Raw genomic sequence first — 24,003 nt, 5'->3', positions numbered from 1 at the left:
TTCTATATCAGGAAAGATCAAAGAGAGTAGGTTTCCTCATTCCCAAAAGGAAATGACTCTAAAGATGAATATCATAGATGCTTACAAAAATGTGAACATACAGAGAGGGGTGTTATTCATTTCATTGTTCCTCCACAGTGAATGAATTGTGGAGGACAAAATTGTCCGGTGATATTTTTAAAACAAAGAAAAGGCACAACTATTTGTCTAAGACTTAAACTCTGATACTTGTGTCTCAGAGTATTAAGGGTGGCCTAAATACAAATGGCTTCAAAACTATTTACCAGATAAACTGGTGGAAAATTTTTCTTTGACTTTTTGGACATAGATAAAATCACTAGCTCACCAGCTCTCTCTAGATTGCAGAGGGCTGGAATCTTGGGGGGAACGTAAGTAAAGTTTAATAGTCTGCTTGCCAGTGTGTTATAAGCCTGTCTCAGAGACAGGATGCCTGGCCTTTAGTCTGACTGAAAACAAATATTATATTGCCTTCAGTTTAGCATTTCAACTGAGTGAAGTTGATGGAAGGAAAAAAAACACTGCAATTTCTAATGGCTTCAAAGTCAAATGCACACAAACACCATGATCAGAGCTACAGTTTTTGAATTACAGCATTTTTTTTCTCTCTTTCATTCGCTTTTTTCTCAGTACAAATCAAGTGCTGGGAATGTTGTTGCTTATAATCCAGATACCTGTGTTTATTTAATTCAATGTCATTTGTCACTTCAGGCATATTGTTCTAGCATTTAGGTTGTCCTGTATGTGTCATTCAAGGAAGAGTCTGCAATGACGTATGAAGATTTAGGAGCAAGTTGTGATAGCAAAAAAGGGAACTCTAGCTATGCTGCCATTATGAAAAGGAAAGGTCACATCCATTTCTGTGATGTTTTTGACTGAGAATGTTACTTCCAGCAAATCACTGGCCTGCTCAGGCTGCTGACTTCTTAAATGTATGTAAATATTGGTGACTCTTCTTATTGTGTTTTCAGCCAAAAGTGATTCTAACAGGAAGGTGCCTGTTGCATATTTCACAGAGTAGTAGTGAATCAAGTATGTATAGAAATGGGTAGAGATTGGACCAATTTCACTCTGCTCATAAGCTAATTTGTGATTAAAGTCTAGGAATTATCAGTGAATTGTAGTTTATACAATTACCTGTGAACATGAGAGGCAAAGAAAATGGAGCAACATAATAGCATTTTTGTTATTAGATCAATGTAAATAAATAACTGAGGTTTAAAACTCTTATTTCATATTTCATTTCTTATTAACCTTTATCTGAGATCAATCTCCGTGTTTGATTTATGTTTCTCTGAAGCACTAACGTCCTTTACTAAAAATTACTGTTTCATCCCATTGCCATGTATTTGGCCAGATTCAGCCCTGCAGATGCCAGTGAAGTTTCTACAGGGTTGGATTTGACTCTGCCTCTCTATATATCACCTTTCATTCAAAGCCTAATGTAATTAAAATGTCTGCAATTGCTTGGGACAGCTATTAGGAATCCATTTTGAATTGCTTTAGAGAAAATGTAGATTGTAATTTATTATTTTATTATTTATATTTTTACTTTATAGCAGAATGTATTATTGATGGAGCCCTACAGCCAATAGGGATAAAGAACATTTTCAGGAATGTGTGGAAGGAGGGCATATGAGGTGTGGAAAGTGTTCTGATCTGCTGCAGGGTCTTTTGTGGATGTCCAGGTCATTCCTTCAGCACATGAGGTGGGCTGTACCAGAGGTGTACCCCTGTGGAGCAGCTGCAAGGAAATGGAAAATTGTAGTCAGGAAAAACCTTTCACTAGAATAAAAAAGTGCTCTAACAAGCTTATATTCCATACCTACATAAGGATTATTGACAATGTATCTTTGTTGGTCATAGAGGAGTAATCAGCCAAGCTGAACAAACATGACTTTAGCATCAAAGGGTTATCATCTGTTTGGTCTCTTTTAGCTGTTTTCTTGTGTCAGAAGGAAGTTCTGTTCCACAGGTTTAACTATATCCATGTGAGCTGCAATTTACAGGTAGAGTGTACCCATACTAATAAAGCAGTAAGAGTTTAGACATCATCCAAATTTTCTCTACTAATGAAAAATCTAAATGCACAATTTCAATCTAGATGTGTGGACACAATTTTCCCCCTTTTGTATGGGAGAGCAGAGCTACCTGCTCACGAAGGGAGATGCATGCTGGCTGCAGCCCATAAGGAACGGTCATAAATGGTTTCCTTTTCTCCCTGCCAAAGTCTTTTCTTTTTTTCTTTTCTCCGTCTTGCTGTGTGCTATATACTGAAAGTCCTCAATTTGCAAAAGATTTGGAAGGTAGCATGTGTACATCTGGGTTTGGTTAATGACTCTGCCACATCTGTTTAGTATTCATATAATACTAATGGTAACCATTTAAATTTACAGTGTGTAAGAATCTGAACTTGTCACCTGAAGCATCATGACCTTTTTACAAGCTGAAGTATAAATATGTATTTTGAATAACATCTCTTCTATTTGTCATTGTTTCAAAGGAGCAGGTTCAATAATAGGCTAGAATGGACTCAAACACCTTTTTTCTCAGAAAAGTGTTATGTCTCTGCTTACATCCTAGTGCTTACCTGAAGGATCATGTTCTCTTCCTGCAAGGAACACACGTGTGAGTAGTAGAGATGTGTGAGGCTGGCTGAAGGGAGTTCCAGGCATCTGTTAATTCTCCTATATGCATCTCATATGGCTAGAGTGAATCAGTAAAGAAAGTTGTTGGAATAAGCCGAACTTTTTGCCTCCTTACAATGTAAAAAGAAGATTCCCAAAATAAATTCCTTTGTTTTAGGCCCATCATTAAGATGTAACTTGGACCACTATGCCACTGTTTGGTTTAAATCTTGTTGCCAAGTCATTACTGAGTACAATGACTTCTGGTGCAATAAGCTTGATTATAGAAAAGGAGCTTTGTTCCACAAGTTGTCCCTTGCCTACAACTTGTCTCAACAAGCATGAAGTTGGACAGTTCTTCAGGTTTTCAGACCTGCTTGAAGGTAGGGAGAGCAGTTAAACACATTAGCCAAGCAACCTCTGAACTGTTAGGGAAACCTGAATCTTGATCTTGCAGACTTAATTTGTGTGATATGCCTTGTAGAAGAGGATGAAAATATTTGGATTTAAGAACCTACCAAAAATAAGGATTTAGAAGTCCATATCATATTTTGCCTTATTTCGGAACAAGTCTGGGTGAGCTGAAAAAAAACCTTCATTTTTCTTCATTTTTCTTCTAGCACACTCATAACTTTGTTGAAGATTTGCTCCAAACAATTTCCTTGATTGACAAGTGACATGTATATATATCCATGTCCTTGATATTCAGCAACATGTGCTTCTGATGTAGCTATTAAAATGTTTTAAAATGAAGTAAAACAAATTATAGACATTTTAAGATACACACAACATAAATATACATTGTAATAGTATATTGCTATCCTAAATGATTGATGAGCTGTATCTTAAAGATAGATACACTGACGTTGAGTGATTCTGCACGACTCCAGTATCTAGTAGCTTCTGTATGCAAAACAGATATTCTATAGGTCTAAAGCATTGGGACATATGAGAGTTTTTGCATATATAAATCGGTATTTTAAATCCAAATTAGCTTAAAACTTTTTAATGGGTAATTTTCTTGGAAATGCTTGAGTTGTTGTAAGAACAAAAGGCTTTTTCAGAAGAGTTCCTTTTCTCAAGAGATGTTATTCCTAAAGTCTATCAAGAGGCTGAATAGATTTGTTGGATTTTTTTTTTTTTGTATGAGAGAGATCAGAAATGGAAATGAACACTGCATCATTTCTAGCTCACTGAGCATGGATTATCATAGAAATACTTCAGCTAGTATACAGGATCGTGATAAACTAGTGTTTGACAAGTGAACTGAGTTGCTGAAGGCAAAGGAAGGGTCATTTATTTTTTGAAAATCCCATCAAATGGTAGTGCCACGGAATAACCAAATGCTATTACTTATACAACATACAAGTTCATAGTTTCTGTGCACAGCAGCTCATAAAATATCTCATCCCGTGTTTGATTCGGAAGCTGCCGGATGCTCTTTCACGTGTAACAGAGTTAAGTAGTCTGTTGTCTTCAAAACTTCCTGGATGTACAGTGAACTGTCAAGTTTTTCCCAAAATCTTCATACTAGATGAAATCATGATTGTATTAAGTCAACTATTCTTTCTTACTTTTCAACATCTCAAATTGTTATTGAAAACTGAATTTCTTCAAGTAAATAACAACTTGTTAATATTTCTAATTCAATGTAGATCTCAAATTTGTGTTTTTTTTTTGTTTTTGTTTTTTTTTTAATGTAGTATGGGAGTCTACTGCAGCGCACAGTAAGGCTCAGTATAAATAAGCTTTTCTTCCTTTTTTTTTTTTTCCTAGTTTGATCCTCTATTGATTGAAAGCAAAACAGCAGCAACGGTCGTGCTAATGCTTAGTTCGCCTGAAGAGGAAGTTTTGGCCAAAGCGTGTGATGCTATATATAAATTTGCATCAAAAGGTTAGTCCTTTTGCAATAAGCTTTCCTTTGACTTGCTTATGTTTTGATAGTAGTTCAGAATTTTTTAGTTTCCTAGCAATAAAGTCTTCATTTCATTTAAAAAATCTCTGTCAAGATGAGAAATATTCAGGATAGGTTGAATATCACTAGCTCAGATACAAGTAACAAATACCTACACAGCAGCACTGTAGGATGAGGAGACGGATGAGGAGTACTACAGGCAGCTGGCAGAAGTTGCAAAATCGTCAGCACTTGTCCTCATGGGGGACTTCAACTTCCCAGACATATCCTGGAAGCACAACACAGCCCAGAGAAAGCAGTCTAGGAGGTTTATGGAGAGCGTGGAAGATAGCTTCCTGACGCAGCTGGTTAGAGAGCCTACCAGGAGAGGTGCCCCGCTAGACCTTCTGTTCACAAACAGTGACGGACTGGTGAGAGATGTGGTGGTCAGGAGCTGTCTTGGGCAGAGTGACCACGAAATGGTAGAGTTCTCTATTCTTGGCGAAGCCAGGAAGGGGACCAGTAAAACCGCTGTCTTGGACTTCCGGAGGGCTGACTTTGAGCTGTTCAGGACACTGGTTGGCAGAGTCCCTTGGGAGGAGGTTCTGAAGGACAGAGGAGTCCAGGAAGGCTGGGTGCTCCTCAAGAAGGAAATCTTAACGGCACAGGAGCGGTCCGTCCCCACGTGCCCAAAGACGAGCTGGCGTGGAAGAAGACCGGCCTGGCTGAACAGAGAGTTGTGGTTCGAGCTTAGGAGAAAAAAGAGGGTTTATAATCTTTGGAAAAGAGGGCGGGCCACTCACGAGGACTATAAGGCTGTTGCGAGGCTGTGCAGGGACAAAATTAGAAGGGCCAAAGCTCATCTGGAGCTAAATCTGGCTACTGCTGTTAAAGATAACAAAAAGTGTTTTTACAAATACATCAACACCAAAGGAGGACTAAGGAGAATCTCCATCCTTTACTGGATGTGGGGGGAAACTTAGTTACAAGGGACGAGGAAAAAGCTGAGGTGCTTAATGCCTTCTTTGCCTCAGTCTTTAGCGGCAAAACCAGTTGTTCTCTGGATACCCAGTACCCTGAGCTGGTAGAAGGGGATGGGGAGCAGAATGTGGCCCTCACTATCCACAAGGAAATGGCTGGCGACCTGCTACAGCACTTGGATGTACGCAAGTCGATGGGGCCGGATGGGATCCACCCGAGGGTACTGAGAGAACTGGCGGAGGAGCTGGCCGAGCCGCTTTCCATCATTTATCGGCAGTCCTGGCTATCAGGGGAGGTCCCAGTCGACTGGTGGCTAGCAAATGTGACGCCCGTCTACAAGAAGGGTCGGAGGGTAGACCCGGGGAACTATAGGCCTGTTAGTTTGATGTCAGTGCCAGGGAAGCCCATGGAGCAGATTATCTTGAGTGTCATCACGCGGCACTTGCAGGGCAAGCAGGCGATCAGGCCCAGTCAGCATGGGTTTATGAAGGGCAGGTCCTGCTTGACAAACCTGATCTCCTTCTATGACGAAGTGACACGCTTAGTGGATGAGGGAAAGGCTGTGGATGTGGTCTACCTTGACCTCAGTAAGGCTTTTGACACCGTTCCCCACAACATTCTCCTCAAAAAACTGGCTGCTCGTGGCTTGGACTGGCGTACGCTTCGCTGGATTAAAAACTGGCTGGATAGCCGGGCCCAAAGAGTTGTGGTGAATGGAGTCAAATCCAGTTGGAGGCTGGTCACTAGTGGAGTCCCCCAGGGCTCAGTACTGGGGCCAGTCCTCTTCAATATCTTTATCGATGATCTGGATGAGGGGATTGAGTGCACCCTCAGTAAGTTTGCAGACAACACCAAGTTAAGTGCGTGTGTCGATCTGCTCGAGGGTAAGAAGGCTCTGCAGGAGGATCTGGACAGGTTGGACCGATGGGCTGAGGCCAACTGTATGAAGTTCAACAAGGCCAAGTGCCGGGTCCTGCACCTGGGGCGTAACAACCCCAAGCAGTGCTACAGGCTGGGAGATGAGTGGTTGGAAAGCTGCCTGGCAGAGAAGGTCCTGGGAGTACTGGTTGATAGTCGGCTGAATATGAGCCAGCAGTGTGCTCAGGTGGCCAAGAAGGCCAACAGCATCCTGGCTTGTATAAGAAGCAGCGTGGCCAGCAGGTCTAGGGAAGTGATTGTCCCCCTGTGCTCGGCTCTGGTGAGGCCGCACCTCGAGTACTGTGTTCCGTTTTGGGCTCCTTGCTACAAGAAGGACGTCGAGATGCTCGAGAGAGTCCAGAGAAGGGTGACGAAGCTGGTGAGGGTTCTGGAGAACAAGTCTTACGAGGAGCGGCTGAGGGAGCTGGGCTTGTTCAGCCTGGAGAAGAGGAGGCTCAGGGGCAACCTTATCGCTCTCTACAGGTACCTTAAAGGAGGCTGTAGCGAGGTAGGGGTTGGTCTATTCTCCCACGTGCCTGGTGACAGGTCAAGGGGGAATGGGCTAAAGTTGTGCCAGGGGAGGTTTAGGCTGGAAATTAGGAAGAACTTCTTTACTGAAAGGGTTGTTAGGCATTGGAATAGGCTGCCCAGGGAAGTGGTTGAGTCACCATCCCTGGAGGTCTTCAAAAGACATTTAGATTTAGAGCTTAGTGATATGGTTTAGTGGAGGACTTGTTAGTGTTAGGTCAGAGGTTGGACTGGGTGATCTTGGGTGATCTTCCAACCTAGACGATTCTGTGATTCTGTGATCACTCACCTGTACTTAACCAAATAGGAAGCTATCCTTTGTACTACTGTAGTAGTCTCTAATAAATGAGTTGGCTGTCCAACAAACAGAAGCATCCTTTGCTTTAAAAATACTAATTAATCCTAGAGAACTGATATACAAATCCTAAGGAAATGTTAGTGCGTAATGTTGTTAAAGACTAGCCACTGTGCACATTAAGAAGGCATACTTTAGTTTGAATAGTCAACTTTAGTACTGGAACTTCCGGCTTCTGAATACTTTTTCTTTTTTAAACGTTTCTTAAAGTAATTATTTTTATTGTGTGTGTGTGTGTATATATATGTATATATATATATATATAAAATATATAGGTTGAGATGAACCCTGTTGTAACCAGTAGCTTTATCCAAAAACAGTTTAAAAGACATATCAGAGACATATCCAAAAACAAGTTAAAAGAATCAATGACCCTTGATAACATGATGATGACAAATCAGCCTATATCCTTCCCCACCACTTGGCACAGGACTGACAGGTTCTTCCTTACTTCTCTTCAGAGGCGTATGGGATCATCCTTTCCCCTGGTGATCTGTTGTGTAGTAATATGTTATCCATACAGTTACCGTGCCAGTGAAATGCCTAACTTTCAGGGCAGTTGTTTTGGATTATCTGTAAACTCAGCAGTGGGTGTCACCATATCTCTTACCACTAGGTCGTGTTCCCAGGTAGCAGCAAGGGCCAGCTGCTCCACAAGGGATGGGAACCAGCAGTCAGGGTGACAGCAGAGCAGGTGAGGGACCATGACCTCGGGCAAGAGCACAGCCCCACACTGCCTGAGCAAGGGGAGCAGAACAGGTCCCGTGATGGTAAGAGCAAGGCTTTTTCCTGCTCTGTCTTGAACAGGAGCTCCCATGGTCCTGTCCAGTCTTCTTTTTTCCTTTGTTTCTGTGGTCCGGTGAAAAATGGTAGCTATTTTACTTTGTTATATTAGAACTATGAGCTTGTTACATTTCTTACTTTTAACCTAATTACTCTTTAGGTGATGAAAACAAAGTGACACTTCTTGGTCTTGGAGCAGTGGAACGTCTGTATAAACTCATCTCACATGAAGATCCAATTGTACGCAGAAATGCCATGATGGTGCTTGGTATCATGGCTTCTAATCGTAAGAGTCTCAATTTTTTAACATTTTTCAATGTGTATGGTTGTGGTCGTCAAAGCAATAGGTGGCTTGTGATTTTTTTTTTCTTATATTAGCGACTGAAAACAAAGGAACTAGTTTGCTAGAGAGAACTCCACTGATTTGGGGAAAAAAAGAATACAAGAGAAGTGAATTTTCCTCAAGTCATTAGTTTTGTTTTGACAGGGACAAATTGAAAGAGTTTGGTACTGGAATTCTCTATCAGAGAAAGCCGGACTATATAAGATGCCCAAACAGTGTTGAAATGACACACTGTCCTCTTTTACAAAAATTGGAAGAGAAGGATAAAGTGGTATATATCATGTACATAAAAAAAGGTGTGGTTAAATATCAGTTGTTACTGGATGCACTGGTGTAACTACAGTGATAATGGAGAAAAAGTGTTAAATTTATAGCAGCTAACTCAAGTGTCAATAGCAAAAAAAAAAAAAAAAAAAAAGCCCTGAACTCTGAAGCATTGACACGCACATTTACCCAGCTTCTTTGGCAGGTCAGTGCTCCTGTGTAGGTATTTGTTACTTGTATCTGAGCTAGTGATATTCAACCTATCCTGAATATGTTTCAGAGACATTTCAGTCATGGCAAGCCAGTGTATCTTGTGTAGCCATTACCATTGTTAGATGAGTTAACCACAGTATATGCAGATTTTCTTGTACCTTTTTCTAAGGTGAGTATGTATTACATCCATGCTGGGTGGCTGAGTGCCAGATGATCAAGCCTCCGTAAGCAGAGTGTAAGCATACCTGAAGAAGATGAAAACCTAAGTGACATAAGGTTGAGTTTCAGTGGCAGTTATTTTAGTATTGCTTTGTAAACTTATACCCAATCAATATAATGAATCAGGTCTTATTTTGGAAGATGATCTGCCCAGTTGTCTTTCATGATGATATCCTAACCACTATTTATATCTTTTACCAACTGCTATCTGCTTTTCATGTTGCATTATATCTTATGCTCTTTACCTTACTTTCAACTCCATGCTAGCCTACAGTTATTCCCTTCAGACCTTGGCTTCCTGCACAAACATGGATTTGCATGGCTGAAGATCTTCCATTTATATTCACATATATATATATATTATTTTTTTATAAGTACATTTTTCATGTACCATTTCTCTTACATTTCAGCACTGCAATGTGTTGATAGTAACAACACAGCTCTGTAAGATCACATGAAGTCTGTCCCAAATGTTTTTTGTTTGTTCTGTCTAGTGGTTGTAGTTTGGCTAGTTTGCCATTACCAAGAAAAATGCTTCTGAAAGTCTTTCTTGTGATTTTAATAAGACCTGTATAATTAATGTTTTCAATTTGCAAAGTGGGCTCTGCTATCAGAAAATTAGAAAGTGAAGGCTTGAAAATTAAGTAAAGGGAGGATTGTTTTTAGTTTGATTATTTTAAGTACAAATAGTTTTAACAGTTGGAGTATGACTTCTTTGACAACTAAAACTGTGCAACATGCAGTAAGAACCTACTAGAGACAAGTATTTTGAATGAAGTTTCAATGAAGTATAGAGAAAATTTCTATTTATGAAATGGCAAAGAATGTTGTCTTGTACTTGAAAATCTCCTGTACATTTTCTGGGCCCGTTATGATCTTGGTATAACTTCAGTCAATTCTTTTTGGCACTCAGAGAGTAACCTTAAGTACATTCCCCTTGGAGCAGAATCTGTTTCTTTATTCAGTCCAGCTTGCCAAATAAAAGACTTCATGTGTGCATTTATTTCATTGTAGATGATGTCAAGAAGTTACTGAGGGAACTGGATGTCACAAATGCACTTTTATCCCACCTGGTGCCAGAAGGTAGCTTACAATATTCCTTGTGCAAAAATACTCTCAAAAATAATTTTCTATTGTCATTTGATCAGATAATTTAATAAAATCCTCTGTGTAACTTACGATTTTTCATAATATATATTAAATAGGTAATCACTTGTATAGCTCATTTTTTCACTGAGTAATGTTTTATGCTGTACAGATGGAGCAACATGTTTATGAAGAAATAAGGTATGATTAACAGCTAATGTTTATTTACTTTCAAAAATGTTTTAAACCACCAGATTAGTGAGCATATACTGTGCTGAATAAACTTGATCAAAACATTTCTTCTTTTTTTTTTCTCCTATAGAAGATGTGGTTATTCATGAATTTGCTACTCTGTGTCTGGCTCAAATGGCTGTTGAATATACTACTAAAGTACAAATATTTGAGCAAGGTGGATTAGAACCACTTATCAGACTACTAGATAGTCCTGATCCTGATGTTAAGAAGAATTCAGTTGAATGTATCTATCTCCTGGTACAGGTGAAGTTTACTCTTGTTTTAAATTACAGAGGCAGATAAACATTCTCAATGGGGTTAATAATTTTAAAATATTTGGTTCCTTTACTCTTCAGCACTTATCAATGTATTTGAAAACATTAGATGTCACACCTGGAACAGATTGCCCAGAGAAGTTGTGGATGCCCCATCCCTGGAAGTGTTCAAGGCCAGCTGGATGGGGCTTTACGCAACCTGGTCTAGTGGGAGGTGTCCCTGCCCATGGCAGGGGGTTGGAACTGGGTGATCTTAGAGATCCCTTCCAACCCAAACCATTCCATGATTCTATGATTAACTGAATATCACTGATTTGACTGTACTTCTATTCAACTTAATGCAATTATCCATGCGGTACGGCAGTGTGAGACCAGAATTGGATTCAGATGCGTTTTAAATTAAGTAGGAATATGTTTTCTTATTTGGCAAATATTAGTCTTGGTAATGAGAGTTATAACCTGTGTATCCAAAAGGCCGGAATAATTCTAGAACTATAGTTGTAATTGCATTGTGCCTTGTCTTGGCCAGCAAGTCCATAGTCACAGTTTTTGAACATCTTCCTAATGATAGGTGATTGCTGTCAACAGCTACTTTCCATACTGGAGGAATAGATTTGTTATTGGCTACTTTCACGCTAAGCACTATTGTCATCCATATGCTGCTTAGCAAAAGAATGGTGCATTTGTATGTCAGTTCTCTTCCAAGGCTTAAGCGAATCAATTCAGTAATGAATTCAGTTTATAACTCTATCTCTTTTGGGGCATCAGAGCATGTCTATTCAGAATCACATTTTACTCTTTCTCCTCTTTTACTATCTCGCTGTCTTTGTTGCAGGGTATATCTGGATAACTGCACCTGGTGCTTGCTTATATTGATAAGGATAATTGCATGCTGCACATGTGCAATAAGCTATTTAAAAGCAAATTGTAATTTATTTATTTTTTTCTATTTTAATATAATCTACTACTGTCTTTTTATTGAGCAGTATATACATTGTTTAAAGTTGAGATTTTTAATCATTATTTTATAATTACTGAAACAAAAGAAGAAGTAACCAGGCAACCACGGTGTACTGTTAAAACTATTTTCTCCCCCGCTGATATGAATAAAAATGATGAAACGAAATTTTTAAAACTTTCTCAAAAAATGTGTGTATTGAGACAAACATGGCAAAACCAAAAGTAAACAGACTTCTTTAGCCAGAGCTAGATACTGTAGGGTATACCTCAGTAATGCAAAAAATTTGTATTTTAAGGTTAGGGGGGAGGTTGATCATACTCAGTTTGATTCTTAGCTAAGAAAAATGAAATCTTCAGAAATTGATGTTCTTGTGTATTGGCTCATTTTTGTATGTTTGAAATAAGATATTTGGTGTTCTTTCTGTAAAGTCAGGAATTGCTGTACTGCTGTATTTTCTATCACTAACATTCTTTGTTGAATGTTTTGCTACAGGATTTTCAAAGCCGTGCTGCAGTTTGCGAACTGAATGTAATTCCACCCTTGCTGGAACTACTGAAATCTGAATACCCAGTTATTCAGTTGTTAGCCCTTAAAACCTTGGAAGTAATTAGCAAAGACAGAGGAACCAGGATAATACTGGGAGAAAATCAAGGCTTAGATTGTCTTCTGAAGATACTGGAAACCAATGTACAGTTTACTTGCCTTAAGAGTTTTTCGTTCTTGCCGCTAATGTTTGTATGACTAATGAGAAATATTGTTTGTGTTATAGAAGAGTGGTAACAGAAGAAATAGCTCCTTACTTGGAGCTAACTGTGATAGAAACAGGATAAGCTAGGATACCTAATTTAGTAGAAGAGGTAGCAAAGGGATTACAATAAAATGTTTACATTTGTTTTATTGCATTGTTGCCATATTGTTTTGCATTTGCCATCCATTTCTCAAACTACTGTAAATGTAAGAAATATTCACCATGTATCTTTTTATATTACGTTTTCCCAAAAATTTTTATTAGATGGTGAACTCTGGTACTGGTTCAGTTTGAATGCTGATCTTGTTTTCTGAATTTCCTTTGATATTCATGGCTTTAAATATAATTTCCTACCTTGGAAATTTCATTGTTTATGTTATTATGAGACTCACTTTAGTGCTTCTTGACTTCAGATGTCACCTAGGGAAATATAATGCATAGAGAAATTTGTGATATTTTTGAAATTCTAAGATGACAGGTCCTTTCTGAATACCTGCCTAACACATTCAGATGTAAATGAGACACTTTATTTTTTTCTTTTCTTAATTGTTTTTAGTAAGTTGTGTTCAATCCTAAGGCACATCAAGGAAAGTATGCGACTAATATAAATATGAAAAAATATATTTTGTAATATAAACAAAATGTCCTAAAGAAAGTTATGACCATTATCCTACAAAGTTAAAAGCCTGAGATATTTTAATCCTGATTTTAAGGTTATTTTTGTATGGGCTTTTTTCCTTTTTAGGAATTTAACGATCTACATGTGGAAGCTCTTGCTGTGTTGGGAAATTGTCTTGAAGATGTGCATGCTATGCAATTGATTCAGCAGACAGGAGGCCTTAAAAAGCTACTTTCATTTGTAGGAGACTCTACTGTTCCTGATATTCAGAAGAATGCAGCAAAGGCAATTGCCAAAGCAGCTTATGATTGTATGTGACTTTTTAAAAATCTGTGTATGTGAATTTGTTTGTGAAGTAAATTTTCATCCAGAATGAGGCTGTCTTATCTGGTTGAGGATAGTACTTGTGTTGAGGAAAACATTGGCAAGAAAGAATTACAATGATGAATCTTGGCAATCAGAGCACAATTGGGAAATACATGTATATGAATAGTTTAAGATTTTGCCTTATTTTTAAATATAATAGATTCTTGCAAAATGCTGACTTCCTAAAGAAAAATGGCCCTCTGAAAATATGACCTTTTAATTTTGTTTATAGATGGTAGTTACCTGGCATCATAAACTGTCACCTCTGCTGGCACAATTTCTCATCAATATCAGTTAAGACTTAATCACAAGCTTAGTTCCTTTTGCATACAACTGCTCATCTAAATGTCAGGCAATTTCAAATACAAATTCCTTTAACAGGGACATGAAAAAAGCCTTTCAAATGGCTTGCAGATTAATATTCCCAGTGGAGTTAAATAGTTTTATTGTCATCTTTTTATAATTATTCATACTATGGTTCTTTTTATAGACTTTTCTATAATTCACCAAGGAATTCTGAATTAGGCAGAACATACTCATCACTTTTGCCCACGAGGATGATCTTTAAATAAATCTACATTTGAAATTCTTTCCATACATTGGTTTCTGAATTGCAACATATGCCTAGTACTGCTATATAACAAAATGCAATGTAAGAAATAATATACTTCTGTCTATAGAAGATTTTGATTCTGTCGAGGGATTTTGATGACAGTAACTATGACAGCAGAGCTTAAATATTTTGTTCATATTTCTGTCACCTCATGGTTGAGTCATGTCTTTAATTTAGGTTTATTTTACAAATATGCTGTCTAATTTAATGCATGGCTAAAACAATCTATCCTTCCTACAGTATTTCAGACCTCCTTTCTTCTTTCCCCATTTTATCTTTCCACTTCTTTTCTCACCTTCCTTAGTTTGACTTTCTGTTTGTAATTATTTTGTTTGTAAATGATATATTAAAGTAATAGAATCTACCTTTCCTAGTATTCTGTGTTTCTGTATGCTTTTATCATTCTCTGTTGGAAGCTTTGCAAATCAGAGAAAAATATTTTCATTTATGTTTAGATATCAGAGATAGGAAGGAACCTTCTTATGCCAGTGTTTTCTTTGTGTATTTTTCCTGCATTGTTATTTTATTATGCTACTTAGGACTGTCGGTATCATTTTTATAGTCCTGTGACAGGCTTGTAAGTAGTATGCTAAGTAGATTTATATTTGCTCCTACTACTTTCTATTGCATCTTCATCCTTTTTCATATTTATTTTCAAATAAGCGTAGCCTTCTTTCCCTCTTTCACTCCTTTTTTCAGTTTTTGTGACCTAATATTTTAGCAGCTGTTAGTAGAAGCATGTCTGAACACACCATTCGTAAAGCGCAGTGGCAAGAAGTACACGTAATATATTGCAGTACGGCATATGATCTTATATCATTGAATGTTACTGTCAGTGAAGATGCATCTTCTTGTCATATATCTTTACAAATGGAGTCAATGTGGTTTCATTATAAAGGTTTGCTCTCTTCTTCAGCCTATGACAGTTGGTATGGATGGAGCAAGATGGGAAAATAGATCAGAAGATTTAAAATATTTGCTCCCAAGCTGTAGAATTTTGGTGACAACCAGTTAGATAAAGGGCAACGTGTTGTTGTGGTGCAGTAGAAACACAGTCCAGGTGCTGCTCAGCATGGCCCCCAGAAGTACTGAATTTATTACACATACCAAGAGCTACTGGTCTAAAGTCAGGCTTCCAGTGGAAAGAGAAGTGGCATTGGGGCCATTTTAAGGAATAGTCCAAAGGCAATAAGATAACAGAAATATTTGCCACGACATGCAGTTGTTGTTGTTTTGTTTTGTTTTGTTCTGTTTGGATCCTGGTTGTAAATACACCAAACAGCCTGTTGTGGTGGTTTTATCCAGCTGGGCAGCTGAGCTCCACCACAACTGCTCTCTCACTCCCCCTCCTTGGAAGAAGAGGGGGAGAAGAAAAGTACACTGGGAAGAAAAGAAAAGGCTCATGGGTTGAGATAAGGATAATTTAATTAAAGGGAAAAGGAAGAAGGGGGGGGGGGAAGAAAAAGAAAAGAAAAAAAAGCAAAGGCCATATGGAAGCACAGAGAGAGGGGAAAAAATATTCTCTACTTCCCATCAACGAGCAATGTTCAGGTGTGTGCTGGGAAGCAGGGTCTCGGTATGTGGACTGGCTGTTTGGTAGGACAGACTTCATAATGAGAGCCCCCCTTTTCCCACCTTTTATTGCTGAGTGTGACACCGTATATCCCTTCAATCAGTTTAGGTCAGCTGCCCCGGTGATGTCCCCTCCCCAGCTGTTGCCCACCCCCAGCCTACTGGTATTTGGGGGGTTTGGAGGGAGTCCTGATGCAGCGCCAGTATTGTGCAGCAATAGACACAACATTGCTGTGATATCAGTGCTGTTCTAGCTACAAGCTACTGCAGGGAAAGTTAACTCCATCCCAGCCAGACCAGTAATCCTGTCCAAACTGCAACTCTAATGCTTACTATGCCAATACCTGACTCTATGTAAGTCCAATATAACACAACACAGCCTGAAGGTCTTATATGGCTTTTCATTAAATTTGCAATAGCCATAAGGTCGCCCACATTCGTCAGGTTTGATAATCATGGTTGTATTTTATGAACATTTCCTGCATGCATAGGAAAAAAGTATTGTATTTCCTTAAATGAAATATTCTACTTCCGCTATGATAGAACGTGTATGTCTTTTTAAATCCTGTTAGGCAGGTATACTGCAGTGTCTGTTTTTGAAATGATTACTGTTTTTTTCGTGATGTTATCATGACAAACAGTTTTGTTTTATGCCCCTCTGAGCCCTTTAGAAAGGACTCCTGTAACTTTTTGTTGTTGTTTTATGTTATAAGACAAGCTTAACCCTTAAGAGCTATTCTCAATATCAGAATAAACTTATGTGGCACAAACACTATATTCAATTTTAAATAGCATCTTCAGGATGCTACTCTGTTCAAGTAAGTTAAAATTGATCAAATTTCTGTAATCATTATCCTTTTGACACTGGAAATCTGTTTTGTTCTGTAACATAATTTTGAATTTAATACATTAATCTATCAGTAGTTCTATTAGTGTTGAATTTTATTGTGATTCCTTCCTTGCACAGCAAATAATGCAATCACCTCAGAATGCAAAATATAATTTAAAGCTGTCAATTTCTGAATATCTGTGAGTGGATTATCCTGACTGTTGTTTAAGGAGGACCTGACTTTCCTCTGCCAATACTAGATGCACCACAACAGCAAAATGCTGTGGAATGGAATGTATGTGGAGAAAGTGATGATCATACTCACTCAAGTTTGGCTTCACTCTGCCAAAATTCTGGTTTCAAGCTCTCTGAGTTCTTTACATGTATCTAAATGCAAATCTTTTCAAAAGAGAGCATACTAAATATGCTCTGTAACTTGATTAACATCTGCTTTTTTACAATACAAGTTTTTATTTACTTGGGTTATCTCAAGATCAGTGGAAGTTTATGATACTATTTAACAATAACATTTTTTTTCATTTGAAATTGGTATAAATAATTCCATAAACTGACATCAATGAGCTGAATGTATGATCAGTAGAACTCTTTGATCACAATTTTAGGGTAAGAAGGCAAAACAGGAAAACACACTGAAAAACAAAGGTTAGCTTGTGGTGGGGCCAATTCATGAAACACTGGACAGAAGTGTTAGTACTCCAGACTCTTTTGGTTGGGTATTTTATCCAACCTGAGTATCTTACTTAGTGTTAAATCAATGTATTCAAATGACTTAGGGGTCAAGAAATTCATCACTGTAAATATGGTGTTGGCACTGAACATGAGAATTGCTTTAACACAAAGGATGCTTTTCAACTCTGAATTCTTTCTTTTCTTTGTAAAAACCAAAGGGAACAACTTGTACAAACGGAGAAAGGATCAGCAGAAAATATTCCTCCCTTACATAGAATTGGTACCTGGATCTTAATAATTTTCTGTTTATCTAGCTAGCTATATATAGGTGCATACTGCTTACAGTAGATTCAAAATCTGTTTTTCCACATTATTGAAAAATTCTTCATTCTGTTTAAGATACTTTAAATCACTATTTTTACTCATTCAAAAATTATTCATATTATTATAATGATTATTCTGACTTCATACAGGCATAAATTATCTTTTAAATTATCTGTAAAATGACAGTGTAAACAATGTTTATCATCATAACTGTCTTTAAAAACAAGAACAATTTTAAAGAAAATCCGTATAGTACTAAGTAACTTGCTGTATAAGAACCAAATTACTGAGGCATGAAGAACCTCTAGAGATCATTATTAGGGATTATGGACTACTTTGGCAAGCAACAGGCTAGGGGCATACCTGATTACTTGTCAAAACGGTCTGTAATCCCAATTAAGGCCTTCTCTTGAGAGCTGGCTGATACACATCAAGGTTGTGGCCAAGGTTCTGCTGATGCTTAAAATCCTCCCTGTTTTATCTGGTGCGTGTTTTACTTTCAGATTTCAATCGCGTATCTCAGATGGTTATAAAAGCAGTTAAAACTGAGCTAGTGAGGACAAAACAACTAGCTTCTCGTGTATATGCATTGAGCCTTTTTTTTTTTTGTCGTTTTTTTTGGTCATGCCTAGGTTTTTCAATCAAATTGTCTTTTCTTTGGCTTTGTGGACTTACATTTCTTTACTTCTATTCACCATAGATTCAGTTTTATTTAAAATGATACTTGCACTGTTTTTCTTTTCTTTTCTTTCTTTCTTTCTTTTTTAATTGATTAGACAACTGACCACATAAGGCATTGATCCATGAAAGCATTAGCAAGTATTAGTAAAATTTCCAAACGTGCCAAAGTCTTGCAGACTTCTTGGTTCCCGAATTTCTTTGATACATTTGAAAGTTTTACCATGTAGATATAAATTCAAACATGTAATTAATCCACTTCAAATTATGCATATAGTTAAATTCATTTTGCTTGACTCTTAACTGTACAGGTTATATGACGTGCAGTGTCTTTCTGGCTAAGAAGGTTTGACTTAGAGCAGTTTCTAACAAATACCTGCACACTGGGAGAGGAGAGAGTTTGGACGTGTCCTCCAGACTTCTGATCTAATCCATTTGGGCCTAAGTGAAGTTGTAAGCATACTTGTCAGACTCCTGTAGGTACTTTGCAGAGACTCTTTGTTGTTACTTATGTAGAGGAACATCTGTGGTGTTTCTCAGCTGCTGCATATAGTTGGTCATCAGTGAACCCTGCGTGACCAGGCAAAAATACAAAATTGAAATTCTCTGCACAGTGTGTTCTAATGAAGGACTGCAAGCTGTACAGAATTTAAAATTCGATTTTAACTCCCCCTGCCTTTTTTTGGCTATGAGAGTATGCTAACTGGTGTTCCACTAAATTTAGTTATACATTTACTAGTATGTTCTTCAATTTTATAAATTTGAACTTTGTTAGCATAAACTGGAGTAAATCTGGTCCTGAGTAAGTATGATCTACTGAATGGAAAGATCTCTTTTCATCATGTCTGTCGACATTATGCGAATTTAAGTTTTAAAGTGCATTCTGTTGAGCTATGTGTGTTTAAAGCTGTATTTAATAGGCATCTTTTAGGCTTGATTCAGAGTTCACTGAAGTCTAATGGGCTTTGGATCAGGTCCTTTGTGCACATTTCTTAATTGCTGGTGCCTCCTAGCAAAATGTTTTCATTTCCATGGTATCAAAAGCAAGTGTTACGTTAGAAACAAGTATATGAAAGCAAATTCATGTCCTTTCACTGATTTGGAAAACAAATGCAGATTAATGCTATTGTTCTTTTTTGTTTAAAGCTGAAAATAGAAAAATATTAAACGAGGAAGAGGTTGAGAACTGCCTCATAAACCTTTTGGAAATCGATAATGATGGAGTTAAAGTTGCTGCTTCCCAAGCGATTTCTGCCATGTGTGAGAATTTATCTAGCAAACGTGCGTTTGGACTCCAGGGTAAGTAAGGTGGGAAGGAACGAACTGACAGTCTGTGCTTTTTCTTCTGTAAGGAACGTTACAATTTTGCAGATTGTCGTGGTTTATTTGAAGGTTCATGTATACAACTGTTTGTTTTAAAGGGATTCCCCAGCTGGTAGAGTTGCTAAGCAGTAACAATGAAGAGGTAAAAGAAGCTGCAGTCATAGCATTAGCTAATTTGACAACAGCCAGTCCTAGTAATTCAAGGTGAGTCTGCAATAATTAAATGATTATATAAAACACTAATCTGAACACAAGTGATAATGTTTTGATTTTTAATGAATGCCTCATCTTGTCCTTATCATACAAGGATCTATTTCAATGTGTCTGTAAGCTCTTTTTGGTGCTTATGAGTCAGCTGGAATAGGTTGGTTCTCATCAGTGTTACAAGAGTTACACTATCTCCACTAACATTTGCTCTGTCGGGGAAAGGTATGAAGCAGACGTAATGAAAACAGAGGTACAAATCATGTTTTGAAGAGAACATATGAGGAAAATATGCCTCATAATCTAAGACATTCGATGTGGGATTTTTTAATATATATATTTTTTGAAAATTCAAAATCAGCAAGGTATCCTTTAAAATTTGATGGTTCCTGCAGCTTTTTTTTTTGACTGATTTGAGACATTTGACACTCATATATTCTAAATATCAGCACCGTCCTTCTTTCTCTTTTTGTTTCCCAAGTAATAGAGAATACTCATAGTGCATTCTCTAAAAGAAAAGAAATGTAACTTCAGTATCCAGAATAATTAGCAAAGGTTGGTTAGCTGACTGTAAGTTCCAAAATAATTGTACCAACTAAATTCTACTGTCAGTTGGAGAGTTCTGCTATCCCAACTCTATTAAAAGTTCTGTTCAAGGAAAAGAAACAGAGCAGTCTGACGTATATGAGCAATCACATGTAACTAACAAACCATAAAATAAAATTCCTTAAAAGTTTCCTGGAATATACTCAAGGAAGTTGTAATCCATTCACAAGCATTCTTTGAAGTGAAAAAGTAAAATAACTCACCAAATAAATTATTTGTTTCAATTTATTGATCCAGCTCTAATAGTCACCAGTATTCACTTAATGTTACCAGATGGAGCCATAATTTGACACAAGAGAATAATACTCTGTTCTCAGATTCGCATAGGAGATTTTTTTTTGCCTGATTTTCTGCTCTCCTCATGTGCATGACTCTCCATTTGGTGTCAGTGGGAGTCATACACACATAAAAAGAGCACAGTACTGGAGTCTAGGGGTCAGACTCTCAGCCCCGCTACAGCTGGTTTTCGTAGCGCAGCCCTTTGAGGTTTTGCATTGTGAAAAGGGAGTCTCTGGAGAGTTTTGAGTTGGTATAGCAGCTTATGCCAACTCATTCAGTTTCTTTTGCCAAGGAGATAGTCAGGACATTGTTTAGCTCAACTGCTAGAACAATTCTCTGAGACCTCAGGCAGGGAAATAGCTGTCTCTGTTCCTCCGAATTATAATGGAGGCCGTATTTGTTTCTTGCTAGACAGAGTCAGGAAATTGTAAAGGTGGCTTGCATATACTTCTCTGTCTTTGCAATCCAGCTCCAACTACAATATGGAAGCACAAGATAATCTAATCACAGGTCTTCTGCGAAAATCAGGAAGCAATAATTTACATTAAATATGTATATTGGATGAATGCCATGTGACTATATAATTACTTCAAAGCTTCATTTCTAAATCAAAACCATTAATAAATCATAGATGGCTCCAAGTGTGACTAAGATCTACAAATGAATATATAGAATTGGACCCTCGGCTGATACAAATTGGTATAGTTCCAGCCCACTGACTGACTATCTGGCCCATATGTATTCTACATTTGTGTAATTAAGAAAAAAAAAATTAGTTTGGAAAAAATGAATCCCAGATTGAGTTACCATAATCATATTTCATTCTGGAGTATTTTGTGTGTATGCCTTGTAAACCACTGAAAATAAGTGTATATATAATGAAGATGCTGATATACTTTTATAGTGATGTGACCTTGCTGTGTAATTATGTTGACAATATTCTGGTCCCAAATGGGACTAATGAGACTAGTGCCCTTTTATTGGCTATGTATTAGATTCTTGTTATAAACTCTCCAAGAATATTAAATCATAAAGCTAGTAGTATGAGGAAGGCCTTATATGGCAAGAACAAGAAAATGGCTATAGTAGAGGGGAAGACTTATTTACTGTAAATATGTTTTCACTATTTACCAGCCAGCCAGAACACAAAATTCAATCTTGTTGAACTCATATATGTGTTCTGCAATATTTCATTTTGTGCCTGTTTTTGCATGTGTTATATTGATTGAAGGATGAGTAGCTTGCCCTTTCATTGTGCACAGTATATATTACAGAATGTAAACGGGACAAAACTGCTATTTTTGCCGGAGATTTGTTGTTCATAGGAATATTCGATCAAGTAACGTTTCTTGCTTTTCATATAATATGGAAGAAAATACAAGTTAAAAGAAACGTGTAATTAAGGCTCCCACAACAGCCAGCTCATTAGGATAAAGTCTTCCATTGATTAATAACACAAGAGCAGCACAGGCAATGGGCAATACTGCCCCCCACTAATGTATATTAACCTTGACCTCTAGGTGCTTCCCCACAGCAATGAAAGGCTAGTTCTGTACCCTTGCCCAATCAATCCTTTGTTTCTCAACTGAGACAGCTAATAAAGGTGTCAAATATGGTGGAGGTTTTGTAATTAGAACACCTGTTCACAATGTACGGGACAGAGACCAGCTTGTCATTTCACACCAGTCCCCAAGCAACTGTTATTTGGCAAAAGTAAATAAATTAATCAATGACTCCAGCCCTCGCAGTATTTTAACCAAAGGTCTAGAACAGAAGAGAACATGAATCCAATACCAACAATTTGAGTTTTCAGGTTTACTGGAAAACATGGATTTTCTATATGATCTCTACCAGAATACATAAAAATTACTGCAAATAACTTTTAAAATATTCAATCATTTAAGCTTTTGTTGCATAACTGATGTGGTCATGCTTCAGCAGCACACAGAAAAAAATATAGTAGTAAAATACCCCCTGATGATGCTTTTATTTGAATTTTATCATAAAGTATGAGAGAATTGAAGTTGTTCTGTATACTGATAATAAAGTGTTAACCTGAAAATACTTGGGTAAATAAAAATAAAATTGTGAAGCATGCTGCAGTTTAGAATGCTGTATATTTATTCTAACGTATGGTAAAGAAATGGTTTGGGGATGTTACTATGCGCATAGCTCCGAGGCCATCCTTCAGATATGTGCCAGAATTTGTTTCTGTTTGCCTGCTTCTGGGAAGAAAAGAATTATATTCAGCTAGGTATTTGCATCCACTTTACATTTTTTAAATCCAGAACACCAACTTGTATTGTTGAAAACTGTATAGAGTTATTTGGATGGCTGAATGCCATTTTATAGTCTATGAAATCTGTCCATTTTTGATGTGTCCAGGCATCAGGAAATGTAGGCACAGTCACTCCAGTAATGTGCATTATGCACAAATTGAAGAATTAAACAAATAAAGAAACAGCAGTGCCATCTATTGGACAGAAAGACAAGTTGTTCTCTGTTATACAACTAGCTACAGAACAAACGTTTTACTTTTTCCTCTGCCGATATTTTCCTGTTTAAAGTATAACCATTTATTTTTGCTCACCGTGTATTTGGGGTAAGCTAATCATGTTAAATATAAATATGATGTTGGTTAGAAGTAACGCATAGAAATAAGATCTCAAATATACTAGTTAGGCATTAGTTAATTTGGCCAACCATTTTCTTCAGTATTGTCTTAGCACAAATGCCATTTCTAGTAGCTGGCTTCATAAATCTGGCAGTGTCTGAATTGTGGGCATCTACTGGAGTTACCACTAAAGAAAAACATATGAAAATTTGCAGCTTTATAATGAACATGAAAATTAATTATCAGCCTCAGTAATATTTGTCTTAAATTGCTTATTTTAAGTGCAAAATTGATAGCATTCAGCTAGTTTGGTCTGGGGGAAGAAGGAAAGGGATGAATTTTGTTCATCTGTACTCAGTACTGCAGGAAATTGTGGTACCCGACAGACTGAAGATCTGGCAGAATATTTCTCCTGGGGTTTATAATTAGAGTCATGTTACATATTTCTAAGAATCCTATCCGGACTCAAGATAATAAAATATCATCACAAAAATTGCAAAGTCAGCAAGCTTGATGTTACTTAATTTTCTAATTCTTGAATTCTTCAGAGGAATCTCTGGACCTGTTTACAGCAGGAAAATTATGTCCATATAGGCATTTATAGGCATTATTGTAGCATTTGAATGTGTGCTTTGTGAGATGTATGAAGATTTCCAAGATATGGAGTAGGCTTGGAACAGGAACATAGGTTGGGAACTCATTGCTTAGGGGCAGTGCCCAGTGAGGAGAAAATGAGTTTCTCCCTTGACTTCAGTGGGTTTTGCATCTATTCCAAACTGAAATTCATATCCTGATCTAACAACCCTTAGTCTCTTATGAGCAGATAAGGCTCACCTGTA

General features: G+C 37.4%; 1 protein-coding gene across 1 annotated transcript in view; it reads left to right on the top strand.

Moving 5' to 3' along the window:
• ARMC3 (armadillo repeat containing 3) overlaps nucleotides 1-24,003 on the top strand; it is a 62,127-nt gene that overhangs the window by 13,787 nt on the left and 24,337 nt on the right. Inside the window, exons 4-11 of the mRNA XM_035545378.1 lie at nucleotides 4,422-4,539; nucleotides 8,265-8,390; nucleotides 10,158-10,226; nucleotides 10,552-10,727; nucleotides 12,192-12,386; nucleotides 13,193-13,376; nucleotides 19,285-19,437; nucleotides 19,560-19,665. Coding sequence (XP_035401271.1) covers nucleotides 4,422-4,539; nucleotides 8,265-8,390; nucleotides 10,158-10,226; nucleotides 10,552-10,727; nucleotides 12,192-12,386; nucleotides 13,193-13,376; nucleotides 19,285-19,437; nucleotides 19,560-19,665 — 1,127 coding nt within the window. The remainder of the gene's footprint in view (nucleotides 1-4,421; nucleotides 4,540-8,264; nucleotides 8,391-10,157; nucleotides 10,227-10,551; nucleotides 10,728-12,191; nucleotides 12,387-13,192; nucleotides 13,377-19,284; nucleotides 19,438-19,559; nucleotides 19,666-24,003) is intronic.

Source organism: Cygnus atratus, chromosome 2 (assembly GCF_013377495.2).
Source record: "Cygnus atratus isolate AKBS03 ecotype Queensland, Australia chromosome 2, CAtr_DNAZoo_HiC_assembly, whole genome shotgun sequence".
Classification (NCBI taxonomy): domain Eukaryota; kingdom Metazoa; phylum Chordata; class Aves; order Anseriformes; family Anatidae; genus Cygnus; species Cygnus atratus.
This window is presented reverse-complemented; position numbering and strand designations above follow the sequence as displayed.